The sequence below is a fragment of the Drosophila tropicalis genome, unplaced genomic scaffold, assembly GCF_018151085.1.
Source record: "Drosophila tropicalis isolate 14030-0801.00 unplaced genomic scaffold, ASM1815108v1 contig_393, whole genome shotgun sequence".
NCBI lineage: Eukaryota > Metazoa > Arthropoda > Insecta > Diptera > Drosophilidae > Drosophila > Drosophila tropicalis.
In genome coordinates this window covers 832,500-842,886 of record NW_027172855.1, presented here as the reverse complement: position 1 = coordinate 842,886, position 10,387 = coordinate 832,500, and the positions used below count along the sequence as shown (strand labels likewise).

The window sequence follows — 10,387 nt, the reverse complement described above, 5'->3', positions numbered from 1 at the left end:
CACAACACAACAACAGGTTGGTTGGTTAGTCGCTTGAATGGTTGGATGGTCGAACCAATAATCCACGCACCATCGTGTACACAATGCGCTGTGCTGTTCTACGCTGCGGTTAAAGGATGATTCTATGGAACGAACCCAGAGGAACACAGAAAACGACTTCGTGCCAAACTCTTTCTCTCTCTCTCCCCACTCTCTCATACTCAGACTTTGGCTTGGTCCAAGGGCGTCCATTGGATAATTCTTGCGAAATGGAGAATTATAAAAGAATGCCCTTAGCCTACTCCTACTCCAAAGCAACCAGCTTCCTCCTCATTGCTTGGATCGTTAAAAAAAAACCGCACTTCGTATATAAGAGTCCGAAATGAGTTTAAAATAAATAAAAGCGCAAGGGCAAAGAACAAAAGCGCGACTGAAGCCAAAATGTGATGAGGGTGAGGGTGATGTCGATGTCGATGTCGATGCCGATGCCGATCCCGATCCCGATCCCAATGCCGTTGTTGGTGCCGCAGCCACTTCTAGAAATATACGAAAATAAGAGTCTGACCACAATGAGCCCGCAAATGAATGTGCGTAGACTCAAGTGCGCTTCTTTACCAAAGAAAAGTAGAAAAACTAAAAAAAAATATGAAAAAACCCTGAAAAGAAATATATTTAGAGATACTCTTGAATTTTATTAGAGAGTTAGAATTCGAAGCATCAAAATTCGAGGTGATTGTCAATCAATTATAAAAAAATTATTACTTACTTACATTACTTTTGTGTATTTCCCAAATTTATGTGTAATGGACATTTTGTTTCACTTTTCTTCTGAAAATCAGTAGGCTCTTATTTTGTAAGAGTATTGCTGAAAAAAAAATTAACCGAAATGCGATCGACGACCGCAAACCCGCAGCAACAAGTGTATAAGTGGCGTGGCCAGCAGAGGAGGAGGCCAAGACCAAGTCAGACGCAGAGACTCAGACTCCAGATCATTGATCGCGGCAATCGAGAATGAAGTGTGAGGAGACGGCAACGGCAACGTCGACGACGACGATGAAGACGATCGATGGATGAGGCTGGAAATGGGATGGGTTTTTTTTTTTTTAATGGGAATGGAGGCCTTATGGTGGCAATTGTATTTGGCCAGCGATCATCATCATTGTATGTCGGCTCAATTGTTGTTCTTCTTCTGTGTGAGTGTGTCTATATGTGTACATGTATTCGTCTTGGCTTTTGTTGCTGTTGTAGTTATGGTTGTATCTGCTGCCCTCACATTTATGCAATTCATTGTTCCAAAGGCCAAGAGAGAAACAAAAAAAAAAAAAAAAAAAAAAGAATACAGACATGATCATCTTCAACACCTTCCTTCGACAGGTTACAAAACAAAAGTGGCAACATTATTGAACATGCTCCTACGACTGCTACCTCTAGCCAAAACTCCTATACCTTCTTCTACCATTCCCCTCTGTACTCTGTACACCCCTTCAATTGGTAGATGAGATATGCGTACGTGGTTTTAGCTTTTTCGCTGGAGATTACGTACAATCAGAAGGAGTAAAAGAAAAGAAAATGCAAGCAGTAGTAGCAGGAGAAGAGGTGGCCAGTGGTGAATCGACAGACTGTTGCTTTTCCCATACCAAATCTCGAAAACCAAAGTCGGTAGTTAGTGCTTGATGTATGTAATTCGTGTTGCGCCCGCATCCCACCGGCAGCTACCTGCGGCAATAGCAACAAAGTGGATAAGCTTCATCTTTTCCATAGCAGCAGCCGTCGCCGCCGCCGCAGTCGAGGGGGAAAGAATATTTCATAATGCAAGAGGTAATCTTTATGGGTTCATCGAAAAAGGTGATCTCTGCAATGCGAAGCGGTTAAGGTGCCTGAGTAGGGGGGGTGGGACCTGTTCGGGGCTACCTATTCGAATTAAAGAATGTTTGGATTGGTGAGAATGCATTAAAAGTATGAAAGCAGCTAGCTAGCTAGCTGAAAAAGAGCCTGACAAAAATTAAATAATGCATTGAAAATTAAGAGGCATTCATTTCTAATGATGGGAATTGGCGCTTTCAACTTAAATCCGAAATTTAATTGAATATTTTCTACCTTCCACCTCTGGTTCAACACCGTTTCCTCACCTTAACATACCTAACCTTGCCCAATCTATGCATCCGTTTTAAAAATAAATGTTAAACTTTAAAAATAGTTTTCGACTACCAGAAAAATTTCCTTGATTGCGTTTATATATTTAACAATTTTAACCCTGATATGTCACTTCAATTTACTATCTTTAGAAAGTATCTGGACACTAAATGTTTCTGCTATTTATATAGTATTCCACACATTTCAACCTTGCCATGAGGAACTTGACTTAACCTGTTCCGGCAGCAACCATAAGGAAGAAATTAAAATTTAGTTTATAACGAAATTTTAATGATAATTTTCTGGACACGAATTTATGGTATTTTAATTAAAAGAGGCCCTCAATTTTATTCCCTCCCTCTTTTTGAATCCATTGGGCATATCGTACTACAAGTTTTAGGCACGTAAATTTGCCAAGTTAAAAGGCCGTAAGAAATTCTCTTATTTTTTGTTTTTTGTCTTTACTTATTTTGGCATTCAGTCGCTGCGTAGACCTGTCAATGTTATAATCCTCCGATGCTGATGCTGATGCTGCTGCTGGACATAAACTGAATCTCTGTCTGACTTGCGCTGCCCCGGAGTCAGTCTTGCTTATAAACATCAATTTGGCCAATTATGGTTGGGATCTGAATCCAGAAAGAAACAGCAGCAGCAGAGTCAGCAAGTCAAGTGCAATGGACTTTCGATTTCTTGGCTTTGCCACTTGTTTTTTCGTTTCGTTTTCTGTTTTTTCTCATTTTTTGTTTGCTGTTTTTCTTCTTTATCTGCGTTGAACTTGATTAATGCGGCAGCTGGTGCTGAGGACTTTAAAGGTTCACGACACACTTACCGAGGGTATCAAAAAATGCTAAGGATTTATTATATTATAACAAAAAGAATTTAAAAAGAAAACCTTTATTTATACTAGATTGTAGCTTTTCTAAATCTTATATAATTTGTCGCCTAATTGCGTTTTCTTAAGTCGTTTGTTTAACTCTCATAACTCCTTGAAAAATTGTAAGTTAATCTTTGACAGAAAAAACATTACTCAAACGAATTCAATAAATAAAAGATTGGTCCGTAAAACTTATTTATTAACATTTAAAAATGTTGACGGATCATGACATTCTTACAATTAGACTAGTTTTTGCAAACTAGCTACTTAATTTTTTATATCGTTTAATGTTTCTCAAAACTTAACCTATGACATAATGTGTCTATTATACTTATATATCTTCACTCTTGAAATTAAACTTTACCGAATTTAAAGCTAATAAAAATCATAAATCTTTTTGATGATTAATAAATTTTTGTATTATTTCTCCAAGTTAATATATTGTTAACCTTAACTAGAAGAAGAACAAATTGTAGTATAAAGTATAAAGAGTAAATTTGTTTTGTTTGTATACTGGTGATTTGAGTTGCAGTAAACAAATTTTAAACATGTAGAAATATTATTGCCAATGACTGCAAGGGTATATAAACTTCGGCATAGCCGATGTTAAGTTCTTTGATATTATTTCGTATTCGTTGGCTTTATGCTGCAATCCGACTACCACAAAAGGCCACGTTTGTCGCCCCAACTCAGCCGCAACTCAACAGGTTGCTGTTAATGAACGCCCGCGCAGTGATGACTGCAAAAGCGAGGTGAGAGAAGGGGGAAATGGCCCAATGGGGAAGAAGACTTGAAGGAAGTCGCGGCGGTGCCAACGCAAATGGTTAGCAATTACTTTATGTGTTCGCCTGCCGTCAACTGATTACAAGTCCCTTTCGACTGCACCTTTTGGAGGCTGCCTGTCTCTGGATGAATGTGACTGTGGCTGTGTGTTGCCTCCTCTACTACCTACATCGTTCCCTACGTGTGCGGTAGAATGCACGAATGCGTTTCAATATAATGAAATTCATTTGTCCTACCCACCACCACAACCACCAGCCACAGCAACAGCAAGAGCAATAGCACCATCAGCACCACTCCTCCAGCTTCATCATCATCATCAACATCTCCTTCTCAAGGGTCTCACTCACTTACTCGCTCTCTGGCGGTGGTGCCAAGTTGCGGCGTCGGCGGCTAACCTTGAATTTTTTCTTTTTTGTTTTTGTATTTTTTTTTTTAAGTAGAAACGAGAATTTACTCCTCCGCTGCAAAAACTTGTTACACAACAACAAAAACAAAAATTAAATATATGTATGGACATACATACATACATATATGTATATTATATATTTCTATATATGTGTATGTGTGTATGTGTACTCGCCCGTCTGGCCACTTGATCTTGATCCGGACCGTTGTCTACTGCGGCTGCTGCGACTGTTGCTGATTCATAGGCTCAACCCAAAAACCGCGTGTAAAACGCAAAAAAAATTTTGCGTTTATTATTAACGTTTTGCGTTGATATTATTAATAAACATAAATTTATGTTTAAACAGTTGTTAAATAATCGTTTTTTAGTACTCATATTGACAGACTCAAGTGCCGGAAAGGAACTTGGAACTGAAACAAAAGGATGAACCAACAAAGAGTATAAAAAAAGGTGTCTGGTTTTATAGTTGACTGAACAGAGGTATGAAGATGAGACTCCAAGGAAAAGAAATGAGTTTCAAGATAACGTGGGAGTTAATGATATAATCGTTTTGTAAACTTTTTCGCATCCTTGTCTAAAACTTTTTCGTATATTTTTAAAGTACATCAAAGAAATATTTTATGGGTTATTTCCATATATAGAACTGTTCTAGACATGAGTGGGGCTAGATATTGTAAAATATTAATTACTATCAAGAATTGTTTTTTGCTTGTCGTTAGTTTTTTTTCAATAAATTGTTTTTCCTACAATACCGTTTGATTCTTGTCTAAATCAATTTCATGAAGGTTTGAAAGTTTTGTTTACGTTGTTAAAACTAAACTTGTTCTTTATGACTTTTGTTTTTTTAGACAAGTGACAGCTACTAATAAAAACATTAAAATATCCTGCTGATCCAACAACACAGTCAGTTAATAAACCATAGACGAACAAGTGGACCGTAAATCACATGAAAGCTTGAAGTGTAGAGCCATCAAGCACCTTTCACCCATAAATGGCCCAGAAGCCACTTGTTCTGGAGGCATTTTTCTAATGATAACATTAAAATTGTGTTAAGAAATTAGCTAAAAGAAAACTCCTGCGAGCAGAAGGCAATGGTTAATAAAGAGAGGAGAAAAGTCAGACTGCTACTAGTCTAGTCAGCCTGTTTGACTAGTAAGTCGTAAATCATGTGAAGAGGAGCTTGCTCTAAGAGACAACATTTTCCACATTATGCGATAGCAAAATGTGCACGTCAATTAAGATACGCCAAGGAATGTGCCAACACGCTGAACATTACTTAAGTAAAAAAAAAAAAAAAAAAAAAAAAAAAAAAAACTGCTGCTGCAGGCGGTAGACAAAGAGGCAGGTGGAACTTGAATTTGAACTCAAAGTCGAAACTAGAACCCAGAAGCTTGTCGCCTGGCACTTTTGTCAACTTACTTAACAGTTTTTACGCCTGTCAAGTCGTAAATCTCTAACTTCAACGAAGACAACATGGAATTGTGGAAAAGATTGGTGTATATGTGAAGTAGCTAACTAATTTAAATCGAGCTACGAAATGAAGGTAACCAACGCCCCAAGAGTGTGAGAGAAACTCAATAAATTAATAAGTTATTCCAACATGATGCTAAATGATCTAAGTTTAACATTAATTAAGCAGATTGCTTGATTTATTGGCATATCAAGTGTCTGCACTTCATATGACTTTTATCATCATCATCATCTACATTTTGTTGCTTCATCCTTTTTCTCGCACTCTGCACAGACAATTTATGTCTGCATTTTGCGTAGCACGAATTGTCAGAATTCTAGACACTCAGTCGAGGCTATTTCTTCTTCTGCTCCAGCTTCCCAGCTTCTTTCTCCTCTGCATCCCTATCATTCAATTATCCATCCCATCATTCCAACGTCGTCGTCATGTTCGCCGACATACACATTGCGTTCGTCTCTTCAACTTGTGCGTGCCAATTTTCTTCTTATTAATAAAGATAAATAACTTAATGATTATTATATTATGTTGCTTTAAAATGTTCTTTTTAATTTAACAGACATTTCAAGACAATGTCCACAATTCTTTAATGATATTAAGTGATTATTACTGCTTATAATTAAAAACACGAGAAGCAATGTTCAGAAGCCCAAAGTTGGGATAATACTGGCTGGGAAACTTACTGGCCAAAATATTAAGTTACTAGGATCCACCTAAATCTAAATACTATTTAGTTTAAATGTAACCTCTCCTTCTTTATAGAATCATTATAGGATTAGGTTGCTAACAATTAGTGTTCTAGACTCACGTACTCCAAAGTAGAAAGGCAGACAAGGTAATCAAGCAAGTCTCTTGTAAATTGCAACATATCATTTTATTCGAATCATTTGAATTACTTTTCGAAGCTGTCGAATACGAAAAAAAGGTTGACCTTCCTTATCCATTCAAAATATTCAGAAACCTGGACGTAATCTCCAGTTTTAGTGAAACTTCCGCCATATTGTGGCATCCCAATTCCGTACAATTTTTTTCCGCAAACCAATGGAGCTCTTTCTTCAAAGTCAAAATATTTTATGTTTTTTGTATTTTGCAACGTGCATATGCATAATTGCTATATTATCCTGATATTCCGTCGATCAGTGTTACCGTCCCTATTTATATTGTAGATTAGCCTTTATTATTATTACGAAATATGGTATATTAAAGTCGATAAAATGTATAGCACGAGATAGCACATAGTATGAAGCATGTAAAAACAATATAATAAACATACATTTGGTTTTTGAAATTTGAAATATTTGTTTCACCTGGTCCCAAGTCGGCGAGTCGACTTACTTACTTCATTCATAAAGCATTTTATTAACTCTATGCAATAATCATAGAGGTTTTTATTAGACACTGAAATTATACATTTATTAAGCAGCAAAGAAAGTGTCCGTTATAATTCACAGATCGCAGCTTACTAATAATAATAAGTAATAGACATACATATTCTCAACAGAATTGATTGCTTGCCACCCATTTTGCCTTGTCTGACTTTACATAGTCCAAACTAAAAATATACACAAGACTATACAGCAAGTTTCTTGTGAATTGAAACTGCTTTGGGTCTCAAAACCTGAAATGGTATGGTTTAAATAATCGGAATAGTTAAAAGATGAATTGACCGCCCGTATCCACTTGTAGTAAAACGAAATGTTGGCGTATAGTCCAATACGGTTTGGATGATTGTAATCGAACAAGGCCACGCCGTGCAATTCATTTGAGCATACCAATGGCCCACCCGCATCATTAGTTGTATAATCGGTAGAGTTAGAGCAAATTTCAGATATTTTGAAATTCGGTAAGTTTTCGCTACACCAACTGTGGCTTTGAACAAATACTTTGGCTTGCATCAAATTTAAAGGAAATCCCTGACAAAAGGGGAGGGCAGAAATTAAGCAGATCACAATATACATTTTAAACAAAGTCCTTTAAATAAAAACCTTTTTATCCATTCCCCAGCCACTAACCAGACACGATGTCTTCGATAGTATAGGCCTTTCGGCCAAAGCCACGGCTTTAATTGTTGGCGAATCCCACGGTATATAGCCATTTAATAACACGATAGCAATGTCGTCTTCCACATATGTATCCGAATGTTTTACAACTTCCTGGATTTGATATTTTTGAGTATTTTCGTCTTCTTTATTTATATAATTACATCCGGCAACAATAAAATATTGATTGTACGCAATCTTGCCTTGGGAATAGTATGTACTGTTGAAAATATAAGTATATATGCATATAGTGATTTTGGGTAACGCAACAAGTTTTAAAAAATTTAACCTACGGAAGAAAGCAAGATTCTACTGTCAAAACAACACGTTGTGATATTACTGCTCCGCCACAATGTACTTTACCATAGCCCTCATCATTTAAGACACGTCCACCCATCCATACTTGATAAGGGGCTTGTCTGATATTAATGGGAACGCCATTTAAAATCCTATTTGAATTGCCTAACGCAGCTGCGATTAAATAGATAGTGATGACAACTTGTTACTTTTCTAATTATTAAAACTCACCAGAACTTTGAGAACAAGTCAAAAAAATAAAAAATGCTATGAATTTCATATTATGTTAACCTTCAAGTGTAAATAAATTTTCCTTTACGTTATGAGTTTTAAAAATTATTACATGTATTCAAAATATTTAACTTGTGTTGTGTACATGAAATTGGAATATTCTATCATGACATTTAATTTGTTGATTATAATCACAAAGCAAGTTTTCTTCTTATGATGCCATATCTGGACACATTCGGAAATAAAAGAAGATTTGATTATTGATACAACAGAATACTCTGTTCGTATCCTTTATACTTAAATTTACACGGGCAATTCTATAATAATACTTAGTTGAAGTATACACAAAAGAAGAAAGCCAGATAAAAGTATCAAAAGCTGAATTATTTAAATATGCCTAATTATCCAAAGATAAATTAACATTTCGGATCTAATCAAGATAATAAAAAATATTGGTGTACATTGAAAAATTAATTTTGGATTGGCTATTTAAACTCATAACTCCGTGCAATGTATTTGAGCAAACTAATGGGTTACCTCTAATCGGAGAATAGAAATCTTTTAGGGGAGGGCATATTTGATTGATTTTAATATTAGGAATGTGTTTTGCACATATATTAAGCAATTGGCGTTCAATTGTGTGCTGGAATAGAAGACGTACAAGATTCATCATTCTAAACAATAAATAAAGATAAAAACGAAGTATTTATGATAAGTATACACACTTCGCCCCAGACACTGAACAAACATTTATCCCCTGACTTTAAGATGCTATTGGAAAGATCCACGGCTTTGATGGTTGGTGTATCTCATAGTATAAATCTATATGTAAACACCATGGCAATATCGTTATATTTATCTGCCAATGATATTGTGAGATTGTGAGAACGATTATAAGATTCACTTTCTTCAGTTATGCCGGCTATGATAATATATTCATCGTATCCCTGGTATATATCATAAGGAGCATTCCATTCACTGTGAACGATAAAAGTTACTCTGTAGGGTTTGGCTGACATAAATCCGTGTTGATGACATCTACTTATCAAAACAAGAAGCTGCTGTTAAGACGATTTGTTGAGATATAATCGATCCACTACATATTTATATATTTAAATCAGAATACTCGATTAGTACCTCATATGATAATACATAAGTGGGCTCTGAATAAAAAATTATCTTTTTCAGCTATAATTCAATAGATATATGAGTATTAATATTGCTGTCATTTTGATGAAATTTAAAAATGAAAGCTTACCATCGCCTGAAAAAATTGAGCAAGCCCACAAAAGAAACTGTGTTGCAGATAAATAAAGTGGAAGTCTTATACATAACAATAATTTTCCACATTAATTTTATTTCAAATTTTGAAAAATACTTAATGTACGTAATAAATATGTGAAGTATACAACTAAGAAATAAACTTATTATATTCGCAAAGTAAACTAGTCGATTTTTATACCCTTGCAAAATGGGTATATTCATTTTGGTCAAAAGTGTGCAACGCATAGAAGGAAGCACCTCCGACAATATAAAGTATATATGTATATATATATATATATTGAAATTCCATTAACCAAATCGGGCTATGATTGTAGGTTGTTCTTTGACAGAAGTTTGAATTTTAGATTAAATTCCATTTCCATTTTGACATCCTACTCATGGATAGCGATGGAGAATACGAAGCTAGGAAGTGTATACAAACGGCGGCCCGGTGAAAATTAGCATGGATAATTTATGTTTTTGTTGCTTTGTCGACGAGACGAGTTCAAATAGCCATGTCCGTCTGTCCGTTCGTCCGTCTGGATTAACGCAAACTCCTCCTAGACCGTAGAGCTACAGAGTAGAGTATATCTCGGACCACTATATCATGTAGCTCCCATACAAACAGCAAAGTCACGGACAGTGGCTTTTCTTAATAACTTCATTATTTTCAATGATTTTGTCGTGAAATTTAATAATAGTAAGCTTATTACACTTATAAACAACGGTGCCAAATTTGATCAAGATCGGGTGACTATATCATATAGGTCAAAAACAGTGACTTTTGTCAATAACTTCGTTACTTTCTACGCGATTGCTTTCAAATTAAACTTTTTTCAGTTTTAGGTATCTGTTAATGACTGTACCAAATTTGATCAAGATCGGGCGCCCATATCTTATAGCTCCCATTGGGA

General features: G+C 35.7%; 1 protein-coding gene and 2 long non-coding RNA genes across 3 annotated transcripts; 1 reads left to right on the top strand and 2 right to left on the bottom strand.

Annotated features, from left to right (window-relative positions):
• Positions 1-702: 702 nt before the first annotated feature.
• Positions 703-2,175, top strand: LOC137573024 (uncharacterized). Its single transcript, XR_011031773.1, has 2 exons — positions 703-1,172; positions 1,354-2,175. It is a non-coding gene; the product is annotated as an uncharacterized lncRNA (long non-coding RNA).
• Positions 2,176-7,028: 4,853 nt separating this feature from the next.
• Positions 7,029-8,366, bottom strand: LOC137573017 (trypsin zeta-like). The gene is made up of 4 exons (XM_068284875.1): positions 8,211-8,366; positions 7,976-8,153; positions 7,629-7,902; positions 7,029-7,556 (listed from the first exon to the last, which is right to left on the bottom strand). Exons 1-4 carry the CDS (start codon positions 8,257-8,259, stop codon positions 7,182-7,184), a joined length of 876 nt encoding a protein of 291 aa, XP_068140976.1. The 5' UTR covers positions 8,260-8,366; the 3' UTR covers positions 7,029-7,181.
• A 604-nt stretch (positions 8,367-8,970) lies between these two features.
• Positions 8,971-9,485, bottom strand: LOC137573105 (uncharacterized). The gene is made up of 3 exons (XR_011031821.1): positions 9,469-9,485; positions 9,253-9,398; positions 8,971-9,188 (listed from the first exon to the last, which is right to left on the bottom strand). It is a non-coding gene; the product is annotated as an uncharacterized lncRNA (long non-coding RNA).
• Between the last annotated feature and the right edge of the window lie 902 nt (positions 9,486-10,387).

What these genes read in the sequence shown, in the direction of transcription:
- LOC137573017 (XM_068284875.1), bottom strand. Translation starts at nt 8,259, where the DNA reads ATGAAATTCATAGCATTTTTTATTTTTTTGACTTGTTCTCAAAGTTCT. An exon ending in GACTTGTTCTCAAAGTTCTG is followed by an intron (nt 8,154 to 8,210) that starts GTGAGTTTTAAT and finishes ATTTAATCGCAG; the next exon opens with CTGCGTTAGGCAATTCAAAT. An exon ending in GCTGGGGAATGGATAAAAAG is followed by an intron (nt 7,557 to 7,628) that starts GTTTTTATTTAA and finishes CCCTTTTGTCAG; the next exon opens with GGATTTCCTTTAAATTTGAT.